This window comes from Sitophilus oryzae, unplaced genomic scaffold (assembly GCF_002938485.1).
Source record: "Sitophilus oryzae breed Bouriz unplaced genomic scaffold, Soryzae_2.0 scaffold_172_pilon_pilon, whole genome shotgun sequence".
Classification (NCBI taxonomy): Eukaryota; Metazoa; Arthropoda; class Insecta; order Coleoptera; family Curculionidae; genus Sitophilus; species Sitophilus oryzae.
The window spans coordinates 11,347,186-11,368,600 of record NW_022146424.1 but is presented as its reverse complement, the minus strand read 5'-3'; the positions used below and the strand labels follow the sequence as shown (position 1 = coordinate 11,368,600).

The window sequence follows — 21,415 nt, the reverse complement described above, 5'->3', positions numbered from 1 at the left end:
GAACGTGCGGGCTGGTATTTTTCGAAATTCTATTGTGGGTCAGTTTAACGATATTGAGAACAAGTTCAACGCACAAGTTACAGAACAGCTATCTAGCAACTACAGCACCTGATCGTTCAACATTGTGGCAAGTGAAAAAATGCGTAAACATCTAGAAATAATAAGAAAAAACTGCAAATTGATCGAAGGAATTTATCCTTATCATTTACTCTGATAAATGTTTAAATAAACTTTTCAAATTTCAATTCTTTATATTTTCTCAATGACTCGACCGATTTTCAAAAACGAAGCGGGGAAATCGAGGGGTGTCTCATTCGGGTAAAAAATGTACACGTACTGCCAAAATATCCTTCCACTGCGAAGCGACTGCCAATGACTATGAAGAAGACTGCCTATGACTGCCATGTAATTATTATAGGCGACTGCCATAAAACTGCAAATGACTGCCAGCGACTGCCATGAAAATGTACATGTAATTCCAATAGCGAGACACCCCTTGGGGGAAATATAGATAATAGAATGCTCTTTTCATTGCGGCGTCACTTGCCCCCCCTTCCCATTTGAAAAAAGTTGGGGGATGACACCCTCGCTTAGAGGGCAAAAGTTGTCCCCCTCACAAACAAAATTGACGTGTTTTTGGATTTTATGAAAAAAAATACCTGGCCGTTATGTCTTGCGGAACGTTTTCGATGGGTCACCCGGTATATATTTAGAATTGTAGCTAGACCGGTAAAAACTCTGTTTGAAAATGAGTTAAATCTTAAATCTGAAATAATTTCTAAAATCAAAATGATTTAAATCTTAAGTCGATTTCAGCATAAAGTTTAACTGAGTTCAGTCATTTTGGTAAAGACTTATATCAATAATCAATATAATATGTTTTAAGTCGTTGCCAAAAAACTAAAATAGTGTACAACGAACTAGTGGATAGAAAAGACATTCTAATAAATAACACAACAGTGGAAATAGTAGAAGAATACATATATTTGGGACAATTAAGTAAAACACAGCTGGGGATCTCTACTACCAGAAATCAACAGAAGAATTAAGTTAGCATAGAGTACTTATGGAAGAAACTGAATCATATTCAAATCTAGAATGCCACTTTATCTAAAGAAGAAAACATTCGACCAATGTGTACTACCAGTGATGACCTCTATGCATGCAAAATCCTGGACACTTAACACAGACATCATTAGGAAACTGCAGGTCGTACAACGCTCAATGGAACGCAATATGCAGGGAATAACCAAGAGAAACCGTAAAAGAATAGAGTGGATACGACAGAAAAAACCAGGTATGACATCTATCATCTCTATATGTCATCCACAGAGTTTCCTCAAATAGCAATGGGCAGGACATCTGGCAAGCACGGATGCCTTGGGCCCGCATAGCCAACAATGGACAACAATGGCCCCAACTACAAAGAGAGAATGTGGGGGAGGCTACACCATAATTGGAAATGGTTGAATAAGCTGAAAATGATGAGTTGGGCGCATCTCCCTTTTACCCTTTTTATATGGTAACTGTTTAATCAAAGTTGAATTGGACGTCTTCGTAGCGTCCAAATAAGTTGGAAGCCAGCCTACTTACTTTGATGTTAAAAAACCTTTTAATTCTACTTTCATCAAAATATCAATACTATACAGGGAGTGTACAAGTGAGACGCGCGCAGCATTATTATAAATACAGTTATATGGCAGCATCCAAGTGTAATTGGCTCAAGTGCACTTGGACCGTGTCAATTACGCTTTAACCGCGGTTCATTTTTCATCATTTTGTACCACTGTGATTTGATTCATAAGATATCTTCCATCTTCAGGGACAATGGGTGGGCGTCAGATGATTTCAATATTTAAATTGCAGCAATTATTTTGACTAGTTCAGATGCATTCGGATATGCAATTATTTAAACTTTCTTATACCGACCCGATCAAAAAAATCTGACGTTGAAACTTGCGTAGGATCTTGCGGAGACTAAACATAATTTGTAATACTGTAAGGTAACTTGTCTAATATAATTTTGACATTTGCTTTAGTTAAATCTTTTATAATACAAAAAGAGATACTCTACACTCTCCGACACGAAAAAGGAGCACCTTAAAATTTTCATGTATTTTAAAGTTCTTATATTGTGTTCTAGTGGTCCGATTTTGATGATTTTTTAAATAATTTGTAGCTAGATTATTTGACTTTTTAGTATCTCTTTCTAAATTAAAAACAAACGTTTCCATCTGTTAATTTTACGAGGAAAAACAAAATGTTGCTATTTTGGTGGAAGTTTAGAATACCTTGTGGAGTACGTTAACAAAGTAAGGAATGGAAATAATATTTTATCATCTTGGTGTATCTTTTCTCTATAGTTTATTTTTTGATTCATATCAATAGCTGTATTTGTTTTGGAGATATTCGCTTTTGAAGACGACATTGATATTTTTTCGCATTTTTACATTAAATCTATGCCTTTGCTTTTGGACCTAGTCAACATACCTAGAATTTAGAATTTAGAATGAGTGGGAGGGGGGTTAATCGCTGCGACCTTACAGATCTATTGTGTCCCCCTTTCTTGAGTTATAACTCATCATACAATCCCAGGGCTTTGACAAAAGCTAGTATCTGGGACGATTTTACAGAGGGTAGTTCCTCATCTCCAATATCAGTCGTACCAAAGTCCATGGCACGAATGGTTGTCGTCTCGGCGCACTCAGTGATGAGGTGTTCTGTTGTTTCCCCATTTTCCCCACAGAATCTGCATTCGCCGTTTCTTCTTAGTTTCAATCTACTGAGGTGTTAATTGTGGAGACAGTGTCCTGTTAAAAACCCCGTGACAATCCGAAGATTGTTCTTACTTAATTCCAGGCAGATCTTTAATTTTTCTTGGTCGTAATCCCTCAGAAACATACCTATAAAATAGTGTTTATGATTTATGTAAGCTTACTTCGGGATTTTCTTATTACCGATTCTGAACCGTCCTAGAACTGCGATGCGTATGCGCAGAAGGAAATATGAAGACATTATTTCATTTGCGCATGCGCTGCAGAGTTCTAGGACGGTTCAGAATCGGTAATAACAAGAACCTGTGAACAAAGCTGTAATGTCACTGTCTTTGAAAAATCATAGTATTATTGTCTGCTGTGCAGTTACTTTAGCAGATATGGTTTAAGTCCAAAAGTTGATCTCTACCATGATCACTTAAAGTAACAATAGTCGATACTTTAGTACTTAAATAAGTAATGAGTAAACGCCAATAAACACTAATACTATGACTTTTCAATGACAGTAACATTACAAAAACAGTAAACTCTATTTTATAAGTGTGTTGATGAGGACCCAAAATCAATGCTAAAACTGTAGATCCTTATTGTCTTATTTAAAAGCGAATATCTCCAACAAAAATAAAGATATTGAGATGAATCAAAAAACAAACTATGGAGAAAAAATGTACCTATCATGCATTGCTAACATATTCCATAAGGGCTTTCAAACTTTCACCAAAATATCATTTTTTTCTCTTCGTATACTTGCCAGAAGGAAACTTAATTTTTAATTTAGTAATAGACACTAAAAAGCCAAATAATTTAGCTACAAATTGCTTGAAAAATCCTCAAAATCGGCCCACTAGAACAAAATAATATATTAACCTTTAAAATACATCAAAATTTTAAGGTGTCCGTTTTTCGTGCTAAGTGTCAAATTAATACTAAGTAGCAGTAGTTTTTTTAATTGTCTTAAAATATGTGGTATTTGTATAATTACAGACATATTTCTGCTTGTTGGAATTTGTATAGACTTTATTTGCATGATTATTACGTTCTATAACAATTGGAGTTTTATAAATTTACTTGACGCATGAATTGAATTTCTTTGTCCTCTTTAAAACCCTAATAAATATTACTGTATACACATGGACTTCGATCTTTTAGTACGTATTAATATAATGATTGCGTCTTTAGAATGGAAAAAGTAAATTATACAGGGTCCGGCAATAGTGCGTCGGGCATCTGTAGCTTCTAGAATAAAAAACTTGAGAATTTTGTTTAAGTGCAAACCTAAAGTATGTATGAGGATGTATTTCCGGAAAATATTTTAACTTCTATAGGGTGGCTCAAAAAAGTGTGGGTGGATCTGGATGATTTTTTTTAAATGGAACACCCTGTATATTATTGCATTTTTGGCTTCCTTTCAGATCACTTTACATAATCCTAAGATATGAGTAAATCTATTTCGATAGTTTCAGAGATATTAAAAAATAAATCAAAAATATATATTTTTCAACCCTTCTTAAAAAAAAGAACCATTAAAAAATACAAGAGCTGTTCTGAAAACAAAACTATATTAGATATTTATTTTATATGGTCTGTTCTTACTTTGCTATAAATATGGTAATCGTAAATCATACAGGATGTTCAATATTTTACGCCAAACTTTCAAAAATATAAAATAATTTTTCTTGGTTTTTTTTTAAATGGAACACCCTGTATATTATTTTTTATTTGATGGAGAATTAAAAAATGAACATTTTTTGTATTTAAAGTATTTCAAAATTTTTAATAGTTTTCCGGATACACGCAGTATTATTTCATATGGCGCTTTCAATGGTAAAATACGAGAGAAAAATCATTGGGTGGCTTTGATAAAAATTTACTGTGGAAAATGCCATATGAAATACAAAACCGGGAATATCTGCGAAACCGTTAAAAATTTTGAAATACTCTAAATGCAATAAATGTTGATTTTTTAATTCTCCATCTATTGAAGAAATAATATACAGGGTGTTCCATTTAAAAAAACAAAGAAAAATCATTTTATATTTTAGACAGTTTGGCGTAGAATTTTGAACATCCTGTATGATTTACGATTTCCATATTTATAGCAAAGTAAGGACAGACCATCTAAGGTAAATATCTAATATAGTTTTGATTTCAAGACAGTTCTTGTATTATTAATAATTTCTTTGAAAGCGCCATATGAAATAATACTGCGTGTATCCGGAAAACTATTAAAAATTTTGAAATACTTTAAATACAAAAAATGTTCATTTTTTAATTCTCAATCAAATAAAAAAATAATATACAGGGTGTTCCATTTAAAAAAAACGAAGAAAAATTACTTTATATTTTTGAAAGTTTGGCGTAAAATATTGAGCACCCTGTATGATTTACGATTACCATATTTATAGCAAAGTAAGAACAGACCATCTAAAATAAATATCTAATATAGTTTTGTTTTCAGAACAGCTCTTGTATTTTTAATATTTTTTTTAAGAAAGGCTGAAAAATATACAATTTTTATTTATTTATTAATATCTCTGAAATTATCGAAATATATTTACTCATGTCTTAGGATTATGTAAAGTGATCTGAAAGGAACCCAAAAATGCAATAATATACAGGGTGTTCAATTTAAAAAAAATCATCTCGATCCACTCACATTTTTTTGAGCCACCCTATAAAAGTTAAAATATTTTCCTAAAATACATCCTAGTACATACTTTAGGTTTGCACTTAAAGAAAATTCCCAAGTTTTTTATTTTAGGAGCTACAGATGCCCGACGCACTATTGCCGGACCCTGTATAGAGAATATATAACAAAAGGAAATATTTTTTAATTTAAACTTGAAAAAATTGTTCTCAAAAAGCTGTTTACAGGTTACTATTCAGCAAATCTTATAAATTATGCAGTATGATAAAAAAAACGGCGTCAAAGGCGGCTGAGAAATGACGATCGAAAAAATTGACAGAAAACTCAAAAATTTACTTTAATTATTGAAAGATTAGAAAAGGATGGAACGTTCTCAGGCACACAAAACTATTTCCAAAAAGATATTTTTTTTCTCGAATTTTAAAATACACCATTTAAAACTTATATTACTCAATATAAAATTAAATTACTAAATATTGTATTTAGTAATTTATACTAAAAGCTGCAAGAAAACTGTTGTTTACCTTTATATAAAATTAAATTACTACAACAGTAAGAACCATTAGAAAATAAAGAAGAGTACGGGCCAAGTAAATGATATCTTTGACTTGACGTTCCTAAAATTATAATCAATTTTTATTCACCGGCCGTGTTTGACCGTAACCACCGTAATAACAAGGCCGGACAGCTGTGACGTAAAAATCTCGTGACGTCACCAAGTGGAGGCTCAACTCTATTTAGCAGCGTTGATAATTACCCGATAAAAGTTCAAATTGTGGATCTTTTTTCACTCACCAGATATATTTCGAAGTTTTAAAATGTCTTTTTCCGAGTTTTTAAAAATATTATAGTATAAAAATAGTTTTAATAGAATACGGAAAAAATCATACCAGTCAATAAATGTTTATCTCTCACTTTTTATCAATCAAATTTAATAAAGGAATATTTTAGTTCACAATAGTGTATAATATGAGAAAAAGAAACAATAAAAAAATAGATATTTTTTATAGTATATATTATGTATTTTGTCGATATTTTACGCTCCCTACCCCTGGGTATGTAGTTTTTAAGAGTAACATGTAGTTTTCCGAACCCTGATAGTAATACTGATCAAATTATTAGTCATGCTTGTTATTTACTAAATTTTTTAAAATTCGATGAAAATGATAAAAAAATTTCTAACTTTTATCTGTGTTTAATATTAAAGTTATTTACTTGAGTTTAGTAACAGGTTGAGCTTGAAGTAATAAAATATTGTTTTAATGAGTAAAATATGAGGTATGTTTTACTAGAGAACTTGCAAAAACTGATTCACTTGAAAGTAGGTTTGGAAAATATAGACAGTTAGCTAGGAGAGTACAGTATTTGTGTTCGATATTTATATGAAGGCGAAAAGAAACTTAAGATTAAGTCATTAATGTCCCTAAAAATAATTTAGCACTTTCAGACAACACTGATATTGAACAAAATTCGCTTATAAAATACCTTACTAAAGGCAGTCTTGGGTTTCCAAAAGATGAAATAACTAATATAGTTTTATTTGAATATATAATTTTTAACAAAGTTTTGCAAAGCCATGAGGAATTTCTCAAAATTCACAATATAAAAATATTTTTATCAAAAATATATTTGGATTACATTAAAAGTAATAACACTATTATTAAAATTGTCGCAATGTACTATTTATAATGCTAAGTTATTATAAAAATTGTCATAAATTCTATTAGAAATACCCTTCTGCAAAACTACTGTTGTTAAGAAATAATGATAGACTTGGAAAAGGAAATAAAAAAAACTTAGACACACTTACAGCATAAATAAATACAATCGCATGGATAATGTGAGTTGGGATATCAATCTGATGTTTTTTAAATTGTATGTTTAATTATTATTTATTAAAAATTCGGTGCAATTAAAGTTTATATCCATTATATACGTATGAAGTGTATCAAATGCAATCAAAGTTTAAGCCTCCAGTTGATGACGTCACGAATAAGCTGCTGATATCTCTCTCTGGTTATAGTCGGAAGTAAATTTTGAGTAGCCGCAGCCGCTTCCTCCTGTATTTCCAACGGAATTTCTCGCGACATCTCGCTATGGTCTATTTTCCCAATTTTTGAAAAGTACAACTGACAATAAATAGTCATTGTTGCAGGTGACAGACGTTACGATTACCTTAGAAACTTAACGGCCGCCGGCCGTTATGATAACGTCCGGCGGACGTTATATGCATCTTTTCCATTCTGATTTTGCTTATGTTATAATAATATAACAATATAGTATGACGAAAATACATTAATATTTGAATTTGTTTAACTTTTGCGATAAAAATGTTACACGCCTTGTCATTGCTCTTGCACGTCTTGCTTTTTTAACATATTTTTACTAGATACATTTTCTACGTAGAAAATTTTTAAATAAATAGTATTTTTAATAATTTAATGCTCATAAAACTTTAAAGAAAGAAATTAATGGAATATTTTTCAATATACCGGGTACGTCTCAGAAGCGATTCAAAAAAATCAAAAGTTGTAGTTAACTATTTTGTAGACTTAGTTCTTGCTTGCATTGCTTGCTCATATATTTTAGTTATTAATACCACTATATTATCAAAATTTCTTTTAAAAATCTTGTTACGTTATTTTATTCTACCACATTCTAGATGTAACTAAATTATTGCTATTAAAACTATGCAATTCCTTTGTATGTTGTTAGAAGCATGTTTGGATGAAAGAGCTAAAACCCAAACCACAAGAATATGAATAAAAAATAACATTCAAATTCAATCTACTTCCCCAGTAATTAATCAAGTTATAATTGCAGTTTCAGCGTAATTTTAACTATTTTGGTTTTAGTTCTGCTTGCTAGGGGTTTTTGAACTATTATTTTGTATTTGCTACTTGTCACTGTATCATCGAAATTTCTTTTAAATATTTTGTTACAATCGTTTTTTCTTCTACATTCACAAGCTCCTAAACTTTTACGCGTAAAACAAAGCATTTTTTTTTCAAACGTCACAAAAGTATTAATTTTTGCGACGTGATTGACAATATAAAAAAGTCATTTTAACGCCTAGGTATAAAAGTAAAGCACTTTTACGCCTAAGCACAAAAGATTAAACTCACATCATTTATAGCGTCAAATTCAACGAGCCCTGTAACTATAGTTTCTGGATATATAATTACATACAAGGGATGACTTTTAAATCTTTTTCTATTATTTGGAACGTATAAAATTGTTTAAAAAATTATTTGTGATGTTTGAAAAAAAATAGCATGTTCTATTCAGAGTAAAAATGACTTTTTGTGCTCGCCTGTAATGTCTGACCTAAACGGAAAGTCTCGCCATAAAAAAGTATCATTTTTACTGCAAACAATCATCAAAACTGCAAAACAATAAACTATTATCTCTGATCTAATTTAGCTTTACTATGCTTTAGTACTTGTCTACTCTTGTTTTTTTACTATTAGCACTAGGGTTTCCAATTTTCGGGATCGGGGTCCCCTTTTGAAATCTCGCGATAAGAACCTATAATCCCGGGATTGACTATCAGAATGAGAAATTTAAGCTATAGAAATACTTAATAAAAATGCAGCTACATACATCAAAAAGAATATAAGAAAAAAACTCTATTAAAATAGACAAAACAAAGTAACATTGCAAAAAAATATATTGCAAACAGGGAAATAAAAAAAAATAGATATTGGCTTTCTGCTTAGTATTTTCTTTGAAAGACTAAAGTATATAAAGTCGAATCATTTTACATTACTCATTTAAATTTTTCGAAATTTTCGGGATCATACACCGGGATCCCGGGATTTCGGGATTCCCTGTTTGGAAACCCTAATTGGCACTGTATTACCGACTTGTCTGTAAAAATCTTGTTTATACGACCGTTTATTCTACCTACTCCACAAATACGCAAACTTTACCTGATAAAACTAACCATGTTTTCTCTCTGATTCCCGCAGGAGCTGAAGGAGAGCTTCAACTACGGCCTGTTTTGTCCTCCGGAAAATGGCCGCGCAGGGAAGTTTCTGGATGAGGAACGACGCCTGGGGGACTACCCTTTCAACGGACCAGTGGGCTATCTGGAGGTAAGGGACACCCCTATAAATCATTTGAGCGGTTTTAGGATTAAACTATGCAAATTAACGTGTTTCGTAAATAACCGAAAATGTAATCTTATTATCTAATGTAATCTTATCATGTGTTAATCTAACCTTAATAAAAATATAATAGTAGGTATCATTGCGATCAAAAAAAGTAGTACAACAAAATATGATTTAATCTGCTGGTCTATAATAAAATATTTTCTTTCAAACTGATAACTCAGTGTCAGAGCCATGTCAGAGCTCAGTGTCATCAGAATTCTTCTGTCAGTGTCACGTAATTTTTAAAAAATGCCTTTTACTTCAGAGCAAAAATCGATTATATTTAGGCGATTAAGGGATGGGGTTCCCATAAGGGACATTGCAGATGCATTAGGGATAAACAAAAAAACAGTGTTGTTGGCTAAATCCAAAATTAAAAATATTCTTATAGACCAGGAGTTTTTCTGGGACTACGAAAAAATGAATTCTTGTTCTAATTTTTTTATCGCAATGGTACAAAAGCTAGGAATGTCGAGAAAACGAGAATTTTAAGAAAGCTGGTTCTTTAATATATTTTTAGCTATGCTATCCTGACAAAGTGTGGGCCGTCTGGCTGCCAGTAGACTACTGCGGTTCACTACTGCGCATCACATATGTATCCTGTTTTCGTTTGGTTTATGGGATTTCTCGTTTATGAGTAGATTGTGTGATGCGATTGATGCGATTTTCACATTACTTTGCTACTTTTTTATGAAACTAAATATGCTACACACAGGTTTGTCCTAACCTCCTTAGTTCCTGTAATACAGGGCAAATTTGCGATGCGCAGTAGCGGACAGATGTTGAATACAGATATGGCATGCGCAGTAATAAACACAACGTCTACCGGTCTGCACTCTGTTCAGGAGAGCATAGCAGAAGATGTATTAAAGAACCAACTTTCTTAAAATTCTCTCTCGAAAACGTTGCCAGCTTTTAGACTATAAGTAAAACAGCGAAATCTTTATGGTAATGAAACTAAAAAATGACACCAATCACAAGCAAATCGTATATCCGGTGAACGGAGCCATGAAAATGCAATAAATTTAAAAAATGCGTAATTGTTTAACCAATCAAGTAAATTCAGCCAATAAAATTGATATCGTATCAAAGTCTCTTGATCGTATCATCGCATCGTCGAATAACGGATGCATGAAAATTAAGCTTTATTCACGCTATTCGACACGGAGTATTGTAATTAAATTATCAGATTTTTTGAAATTGTGAGTTGTGAGGTCGTTTTAAAATCATTTCCATAACATTTTTTTAATATTAAGGGTCCGTTTTAGGCAGGAAACACTGCGACCAATGCGACCTGTAACTGCCTGTTGTGTTTGTCGCCTCTTTATTAGTACGAGAGCTAGCAACGTCGGGAAAACAAGTATTATAAGAAAGCTGGCTCTTTAATATATCGTTTACTATGCTCTCTGGAACAGCATGCGGCCCGTCTGGCTGCCGGTAACGTTGCGTTCCCTACTGCGCATTGAAAGAAGATCCTTTATTTTTATTAGCCCTTTAAATCCTGGTATTGAATATAAACCGACCGAGTCTCCATAGCTCAGCACGTAGAGGGTCCCCCTATCAAACGAGTGGTCAGAGTTCAAATCCGAGTCAGGGCAAAAACTTTTTTATTTTATTTTCGTTTATATTCTGATAGTAAAGTTTTAAATATTTGTTTTTTTTTGAATCACCAGAATTATTTAATACTACCTAAATCTATCAAAATATAAACGAAAATAAAATTAAAAAAAATTTTCCCTGACCCGGATTCGAACTCTGAATCCTCGGTTCGTAGTCGGAAACTCTACGCGCTGCGCTGCCACTGTGGAGACATGTTCGATTTATATTCAATACTAGAATTTATAGGACTAAATAAAAAAAATAGGATCTTCTTCCGATGCGCAGTAGTGAACGCAACGGGTATCGGCAGCCAGACGGGCCGCATGCTGTTCCAGAGAGCACAATAAAAGATATATGAAAGAGCCAGCTTTCTAAAAATACTTTCTCAAAAAACGTTGCTAGCTCTTAGACTATATGGTCTGTACCCACTCTTTTATCTCCATACCCTGCACTAACTTGTGCAGGTCCTTGACAAGAAGGAAACATAGTTCCTACGATTCTAATCTTGCTTTCACAAATAGAAAGCCGCTTGTGATCCAGAACTTCGCATGACATACCCTGAAACAGCAAAGCACATAATGTACTTTGCTGTTTCAGGGTCTTTATCGCAGAGTTTGCAACAAAAACTTCCTTGGTACAGGTTGTGCTTGTTCAAGTAGCACTTGCGAGCCATATATCCTGTCAAGTAGCCCGTTGTAATCCGCACATTATTACCAGTTCCTTTGTAGCTTTAGAATTAGATCCTTAGATTATCTTGGATTACCTATATCAAATTATTGATTCCCAATATTATACATGACGTAGTCAGGAATATGACATGATCAGTCAGGAATAAAAATAGGGCCAAACCATCTACAATTAATTTTCTACACTACATTTATATTAAAATGTTGTTACAGCTCAAGTATAAGAGAAGGGTGTACAAGATGGTGTCGTTGGATGAAAAGCAGTTGAAAAGTTTACATACCAGGGCAAATTTGAGGCGATTTTTGGATTATGTACAGAACGGTCAGGTGGAGAAAATTACGAAGATGTGCTTAAAAGGTTTGGATCCGAATTTTCATTGTCAGGACTCAGGAGGTATGTTGAAGTCATTGAAGTTTTGTCACTAAATATTAGTGTATAAAAATAAATCTACTGCTTATTTTACATTTTTTAAGCTTCAGCATGTTAGCAACAGGGTGTTGTAAATCAGGATTGATTGACGTACCTATTCAATTATTTTTGGCCACTTCCTGTTTCAAAATGACTACAACTTTTGATTTTAAATGGCACCCCAGGTATTTTTTACATTGTTTGATAGAAAAAGAACATTCGGAATAAAATGACATGATATGGGTGAATACAACATTCTAGAAATTTGTTGATCACTCACTGATTTGTGGTCACTCTTGTAACTGATTTTGTAGCACTGCTCAATGGTTCTAGCTCTATGATTGGCATTGATAGTCCTTGGGTAAAACTGACACATGTCCGTTTTTCAGTCAAGGCTAGAGTATTGGACGCCGACACATGAACGTATTAAACAAGTTGCAACAGAGACACCTTAAACAACTCTTACGAATCAAATGATTCCACCATGTCTCAAACGTATCGGTCCTTGAAAAAGCTAATTGCGAGAGCGTTGAAGTCATGATTACTAAGTCCCGCTTAAGATGGGCTGGTCACGTATGCAGGATGCAAGTAAACCGCCTACCAAAATCTCTTCTTTACGGTGAGTTCGTAGACGGTTAGAGGAAACAGGGTGGACAACTCAAAAGGTACAAAGATATTTTCCACGAAAACCTAAAGGAGATAAACATGCAAAATGAGTGGGAAAAAGCAGCGCACAATAAAATGGAATGGAGAAAAATTGTAAACTCAGTTAATAACAACAACCAAAAAGTAAAGAGGCAACAAAATAATGAGATTTTTGAATGTCGGGTGTGCGTAAGAGAGATAACAGCACGCATAAAAAGATACGCCTAGCTAAATACTCGTCAGCGGGTAATGGCAGTAGTAGTTGGTAGCAGAGTATTAGAGCTTAGTTAATTATTATTTTTAATTGCTTCCTCTTCAATGCTTGATATTTTTATATTTTTAAGAGCTGAATTTTTGAACAACCAGGAACCAGTAAGCCAACAAATATTAAAAGAACAAACTCTTAAAGTATGCCTTATTTGAGATTAGCACATTTTTATACATTTATGTTAATAGCTGTTTCAGCGTATTAATATTTTATGTTACGCGAAATATTTACATCAGGGTTTTTCGGTCTTGTGTTTGCGTCACTACGAAAAGCCGATAACACTAATTGCAAAATTTCACGCACTAATTATAGAGGTAGTTGCTAATTAAATATTATGTTCCTTAATATCAGTTATCTCTAACAAATTCTTCGGATGATTTTCTTAAGCGATTTTTAAGGTTCCCTTGTCTCGGAATACTTGAGAATTTTAAACATCTTAAGCTTAGATTAGTGCAGCTACTTGCATTATGATTATAAAAAAAATAAAAACTTGATAATATCCATACGAAAATGGTATATTCAGCACAATATTTTAAGAAATTGATTTCAATATGCCTAATAATAATCGAGTTTATTTTTTGAAATGGGGTTTTCTCCCCTAGAAGAAATCTACAAGATAAAAAAAGTTAATTTTTGTCCACATCACTGTTAAAATAGTTAGACGAGTTTTTCCAACTTTACAATAACTACAGCTGTTATTTTAACTCAGCGTTTAAGCTAATTCAATTATGCCATACGATCGAAAAAACCGGCGTCAAAAACGGCTGAGTAATGACATCGATAATAATTTTGGCGAGGTCAAGCTCTAGAATATAGAATGTTGTAAGGCTATTTCTCTAGTTCTGTGAAAAATAGCCTTATTGACGCCCAGTGGTAAATCTAGATCTCTCGGGCGCCACCTCTGTTATTTATAGTGGTAGACTCTCTTTCCTTGTCTAAGGTGGTAGAGATCCACTTTTGCCAGTATGGGTAGCCTTTAAACAGTGGTTTTAACTGTGATTGAACAATTATTGTGATAGAAATAACCTTTTAACTTTTTAAAAAAAAATTTAACTTTTTAATTTGTTTTGTGATCGTATTTTATAATTTTGACCTCTGTTTGATTAATGGAATTTTCCATTATTCTGATTGTAATTCTTTCAGCTTTCTGGGCCTGATGATGGGAATTGTTTAAGTCCCGAAACATGTCGCCCCCCTGCTTTTTTTGAAGCATTTAAATTTAAATAAACATCTTAAAGAGTGTGTGAGTTATTTGTCCCCTTACCCGCCTTCAGAGGTTTTACTTTGATTAGAAATTTGATGCTGCATTGCGCTTTACAATAATTTAATAACCCATTATTTGGTTAATTATTTTTATTGTTCGATAACAGATCTTAAGATATTAAAATGACAATTATTTTTTCTTTGTCAGTTATTATTTAGAGATTTGTTGATGGAAACGTTCTTTATGATTAAATTATATTTTTAGAACACAAGCATTTAATAAATTTCAAGATGTCACAACCCTTTGATAATGTCAGTCAAATTGAAAGTATTATCGTTTATAAAATACCTTATTTATAAATATTCCATATGAGCGTAATGGAATATTAATTGGAATAACAAATTGAACCTGTCATTTTTAATTTTTTTTATTTCTAGATTTTAAGATTATTGTAAAGAATGTGTAAATTATTATGGCAGATATTCTCAACTCCAACCTACCGGATATCCGAAAAACAATATTTACAGGCTGAATTAAATATCAGAAGATGACATTTATAACTTCAATATATATCTAAAATAGAATTGAAATTAAAATATAAAATTTGACAGTTTCATAAGAATATCTTCTATATATATAAATCTGTAAGAGTCCTGATTCATTCATCACTGACTCATCAACGCACAGACCAAACCCTTGACCCTAGAAAGCTGAAATTTTGCACAGGGGTTCCTTTTATGATGTTTACGTGAGATAAGAAAGGATTTTTTAAAATTCATCCCCTAAGGGGGTAGAAAGGGGGGTGGAATATTATAATATTTTTTATATAAAAAACGGCCAAGTTTCCGAAAAAACGCTTAAACACGTATATTTTATTTTCTTTTTTTACATATTTTAAGATTTTTAAAAAATGTATACAGGGTGTTTCGAAAAATCTGGTCATTGATTAATGACGATCCTGCTTAAAGCGCTTGACGTAAAAAGCTGATTTTTGAAAAACGGATTGACTTTAGGGTGTAGAGGTTCGATAAGAAGGGATTTTTCCAAACTCGAATTCTAAGGGGGTCAAACCACCCCTCAAATATTAGAATATTTTTTATTTAAAAACCGGGTTTTTCGGAAAAACTCTTAAACACGTATATTTTATTTTTGTTGTTTTACATATGTTAAGATTTTTAAAAATGTATACAGGGTATTTCGAAAAATCTGGTTATTGATTAATGACGATCCTGCTTAAAGCGCTTGGCGTAATAAGCTGATTTTTGGAAAACGGATTAACTTTAGGGTGTAGAGGTTCGATAAGAAGGGATTTTTCCACTCGAATTCTAAGGGGTCAAACCACCCCTCAAATATTAGAATATGTTTTATTTAAAAACCGGGTTTTTCGGAAAAACTCTTAAACACGTATATTTTATTTTGTTGTTTTACATATGTTAAGATTTTTTAAAAATGTATACAGGGTGTTTCGAAAAACCTGGTCATTGATTAATGACGATCCTGCTTAAAGCGCTTGACGTAAAAAGCTGATTTTTGAAAAACGGATTGACTTTAGGGTGTAGAGGTTCGATAAGAAGGGATTTTTCCAAACTCGAATTCTAAGGGGGTCAAACCACCCCTCAAATATTAGAATATGTTTTATTTAAAAACCGGGTTTTTCGGAAAAACTCTTAAACACGTATATTTTATTTTGTTGTTTTACATATGTTAAGATTTTTTAAAAATGTATACAGGGTGTTTCGAAAAACCTGGTCATTGATTAATGACGATCCTGTTTAAAGCGCTTGACGTAAAAAGCTGATTTTTGAAAAACGGATTGACTTTAGGGTGTAGAGGTTCGATAAGAAGGGATTTTTCCAAACTCGAATTCTAAGGGGGTCAAACCACCCCTCAAATATTAGAATATTTTTTATTTAAAAACCGGGTTTTTCGGAAAAACTCTTAAACACGTATATTTTATTTTGTTGTTTTACATATGTTAAGATTTTTTAAAAATGTATACAGGGTATTTCGAAAAATCTGGTTATTGATTAATGACGATCCTGCTTAAAGCGCTTGGCGTAAAAAGCTGATTTTTGGAAAACGGATTAACTTTAGGGTGTAGAGGTTCGATAAGAAGGGATTTTTCCAAACTCGAATTCTAAGGGGGTCAAACCACCCCTCAAATATTAGAATATGTTTTATTTAAAAACCGGGTTTTTCGGAAAAACTCTTAAACACGTATATTTTATTTTGTTGTTTTACATATGTTAAGATTTTTTAAAAATGTATACAGGGTGTTTCGAAAAACCTGGTCATTGATTAATGACGATCCTGTTTAAAGCGCTTGACGTAAAAAGCTGATTTTGAAAAACGGATTGACTTTAGGGTGTAGAGGTTCGATAAGAAGGATTTTTCCAAACTCGAATTCCTAAGGGGGGTCAAACCACCCCCTCAAATATTAGAATATGTTTTATTTAAAAACCGGGTTTTTCGGAAAAACTCTTAAACACGTATATTTTATTTTGTTGTTTTACATATGTTAAGATTTTTTAAAAATGTATAAAGGGTATTTCGAAAAATCTGGTTATTGATTAATGACGATCCTGCTTAAAGCGCTCGGCGTAAAAAGCTGATTTTTGGAAAACGGATTAACTTTAGGGTGTAGAGGTTCGATAAGAAGGGATTTTTCCAAACTCGAATTCTAAGGGGTCAAACCACCCCTCAAATATTAAAGAATGTTTTATTTAAAAACCGGGTTTTTTCGGAAAAACTCTTAAACACGTATATTTTATTTTGTTGTTTTACATATGTTAAGATTTTTTTAAAAATGTATACAGGGTGTTTCGAAAAACCTGGTCATTGATTAATGACGATCCTGCTTAAAGCGCTTGACGTAAAAAGCTGATTTTTGAAAACGGATTGACTTTAGGGTGTAGAGGTTCGATAAGAAGGGATTTTTCCAAACTCGAATTCTAAGGGGTCAAACCACCCCTCAAATATTAGAATATTTTTATTTAAAAACCGGGTTTTTCGGAAAAACTCTTAAACGTATATATTTTATTTTGTTGTTTTTACATATGTTAAGATTTTTTAAAAATGTATACAGGGTATTTCAGAAAAATCTGGTTATTGATTAATGACGATCCTGCTTAAAGCGCTTGGCGTAAAAGCTGATTTTTTGGAAAACGGATTAACTTTAGGGTGTAGAGGTTCGATAAGAAGGGATTTTTCCAAACTCGAATTCTAAGGGGGTCAAACCACACCTCAAATATTAGAATATGTGTTTTATTTAAAAACCGGTTTTTTCGGAGAAAACTCTTAAACACGTATATTTTATTTTGTTGTTTTACATATGTTAAGATTTTTTAAAAATGTATACAGGGTGTTTCGAAAAACCTGGTCATTGATTAATGACGATCCTGCTTAAAGCGCTTGACGTAAAAAAGCTGATATTTGGAAAACGGATTGACTTTAGGGTGTAGAGGTTCGATAAGAAGGGATTTTTCCAAACTCGAATTCTAAGGGAGTCAAACCACCCCTCAAATATTAGAATATTTTTTATTCAAAACCGGGTTTTTCGGAAAAACTCTTAAACACGTATATTTTATTTTGTTGTTTTACGTATGTTAAGATTTTTTAAAAATGTATACAGGGTGTTTCAAAAAACCTGGTCATTGATTAATGACGATCCTGCTTACAGCGCTTGACGTAAAAAGCTGATTTTTGGTAAAACGGATTGACTTTAGGGTGTAGAGGTTCGATAAGAAGGGATTTTTCCAAACTCGAATTCTAAGGGGGTCAAACCACCCCTCAAATATTAGAATATTTTTTATTCAAAACCGGGTTTTTCGGAAAAACTCTTAAACACGTATATTTTATTTGGTTGTTTTACATATTTTAAGATTTTCTAAAAATTTATACAGGGTGGTTCATAAAATATCACCATTGTGTAATCACGATTCTGCTTGAACTGCTTGACGTTTAAATCTGATTTTTGGCAAACGGATTGACTGTGGGGTGTAGGGTGTAGAGGTTCGATAAGGAGGGGTTTCTAGAATCTCAAATTCCAAGAGGGTGAAAACGCCACTGAAATATTACAATATTTGTTATTTAGAAAATGGTTAGACTTTCGGGAAAACGCTTGGACACGCATAATTTATTTTGTTTTTTACATATATTGAAATTTAAAAAACAATCGTACAGGGTGTTCCAAAAAGTTGGATAATTGATTAACCACGATTCTGCTTAAACTGCTTGACGTAAAAAGCTTATTTTTGGCAAACGGTTCGATAAGGAAGGGTTTCTCGAATCTCAAATTCCTAGAGGGTGAAAACGCCCCTCAAATATTACAATATTTATTATTTAAAAAACGGTTAGTCTTTCGGGAAAACGCTTGGACACGCATAATTTATTTTGTTTTTTTACATATTTTGAAATTTTTTAAAAAATCATACAGGGTGTTCCAAAAAGTTGGATAATTGATTAACCACGATTCTGCTTAAACTGCTTGACGTAAAAAGCTTATTTTTGGCAAACTGATTTTTCGAAAGTCAAATTCCAACGAGATGAAACTACCCCTCAAATATTACCAAGCTATATAATAATATCGCCATATTGTTTTTTCTCATGCTGACATATGTAAATGTGAGAAAATTTTATCCAGTTTGTATCTTAATGGAAATTCTTGCTTTGCTTTATCATCACCATTACAAATGATTAATTCGACGCGAACGAAGTCGCGGGGACATGCTAGTTAATAATAAAGTTAATAAAATGCTTGTAAAAAAATTAAACAGTCTCTAGTAATACAAGAATGATTTTTGTAAGTAAAAATAAGTCTCAACTATATTTATTGTCACGTCAAATGTGTCCGTATCCAGCGTATCCTGCTCAGCATCAATTTTACCGCTCTATAAAAAGATTTTGGGCAAATTCTTGAGCTCCTTCAAACCCCAATATAAAAACAGCTTTCAAAATAATCCCTTTGGGGAATGAAAAGATGTCCGAAATTTCGGTCCTTGGGGATCTTTTCTCCATTTATTTTATGTCATCTGTCAATTTTCTTTTAAAATATCGTCCAGTTTATTGAGAATTTATCGAAAAATAGATATCCTTTACGGCATATTGTCATTGGTCCTACAAAAAAATAAATTCAAGAGTTATCATCTCTTTAATTTTTTTTTCTTAGTTTATCGTATTAACAATCAATAGTTGAAGTACTAGACACCTGTGATATTTGATAAACTAAAGGTGTTCTTACGGATTCTATTTACGGATATGTCGCACTACAGTTCAAAACGGTTCATCAGTGTTGCCAGGTTAAATATTTTTATTTCCCTAGCATAATCTCAAAAAATTCCCTAGAAGTTCCCTAGATTCTCAGTTCCAAAATTCCCTATAATTTCCCTAGAAAACGTTTTATTTCCCTAGATTTTTCCCGGTTTCCTATTTAAAAGAGTTTTTTATATGTTTTTTTTTTAATGTGCAGGTATTTTATCTGGTATCTACGAGTACGAGTACGTGTTTTCTTCATAAATAAATAAGTATAGTAAACTATTTAGTTCAAATTTTGAATAAAAAAATATTACCTATTATAATTTGTAGATTATATTATATTGAAAACCATTCTGGTAAATATAATAATATTACAAGATATTACTATATAGAACACAAAATAAACAAAACAAAAACATTGAACAAAAAATAATATATTCCGAGTAATATTATAACGAATACACTATATACTCTACCTAGTCAGTAATAGGTGCAAGATATATTTGCTTTAAAAATGTATTTCGATTTAAGAAACACAATTTAATAAAATTTTCTGAAAATTCCCTAGAATACTAAAAAATTCCCTGTAATACTAAAAAATTCCCTGAAATTCTAAAAAATTCCCTTTTTCCCTGCAGAGTTCATTTTTTCCCTAGATCTAGGGAAATTTCCCTGCCAATGGCAACACTGCGGTTCATACTAAATAACGTTTTAGTCACGTGAGTAAGCTTGACCGGCACAGCGCCAGCGTGGTCCACTTTTATACAGGGTGGCGCACCTCATTTGCCTCGGTTGATTTTACGAAAACGGAAAGATGTAGAAACAATATATTTTATGAGTATATGTGGGGAGACAAGGCACAATTTAAAATTATTTTGAAATATACAGGGTGTTTCAGAACTGAGATCAATACCAAAGTTATATTTTTGCCGGAACACCCGGTATTTTATTTTATTTTTGGATTCTTGGGCCCAAAAAAAGACATTTATTATAAGGGTTAAATATGTTTAAAATCTTTAGTTTTTGAGATATTTAAAGATATTTCAATTTGCATGCTACAATAGAATAGATTATTAACACCCTGTCCATTACTTTTAAGAATTAATTCTTATGCTGAGTTTAAAGATAGAGAAATAAACTTTACTGAAAAATGCTATTGCTTCCTTAAATTTATACAGGGCTATGAAAAGTTGCTGATCTATTTTTAGGATATATTTTATATAAAAACTTCGTTATTTCAAATGCCCTGTATTTTTTTAAATAAATGGAAGCAGATTCAAATGCTCTTTCAAACTATATTAGGGTTTCCTATACCTATCTAGCTGAGATTTTGAATAAAAAGCGATTTTTAAATAATGTTAATTTCTAGAATGTTGCATTCAATTGCAATCAAGATGGCTGGTGTCGCCATGGCAATTTTCTAGCGACAGTTAGTAACTATTCTCAAAGTCGACATTAGTTTATGGACAAAGTCGACATTAGTTTATGGTTTATTATATATAATTTATAACAGTTTACTTAAAGGTACCTACAATAGTTTAATAAGTAAGTATTCATATTTTATCAAAAAAAATAAAGCACTATCTGCTGGCGGAACGAATAGATATGTTACTAGTGATTTTATTTTGTGAGAAAAATTGCCTCTTGGTCTCAAGGGCTTATACTCAAAGATATCCAAATAGGAATCTTCGTGATAAGTGTTCCTTTGAAAAACTACTTGTCCTATTTCGCAGAGCTGGTAGTGTGGTTTATAAAAGACGTATTAGGCAGAAACCT

General features: G+C 32.2%; 1 protein-coding gene across 6 annotated transcripts in view; it reads left to right on the top strand.

Moving 5' to 3' along the window:
• Positions 1–21,415, top strand: part of LOC115881533 (SH3 and multiple ankyrin repeat domains protein 3) — a 154,479-nt gene that overhangs the window by 67,598 nt on the left and 65,466 nt on the right. For all 6 annotated transcript variants that reach the window (XM_030899066.1, XM_030899068.1, XM_030899067.1 and 3 more), the window contains exons 3-4: positions 9,393–9,518; positions 12,074–12,254. In XM_030899066.1, coding sequence (XP_030754926.1) covers positions 9,393–9,518; positions 12,074–12,254 — 307 coding nt within the window. The remainder of the gene's footprint in view (positions 1–9,392; positions 9,519–12,073; positions 12,255–21,415) is intronic.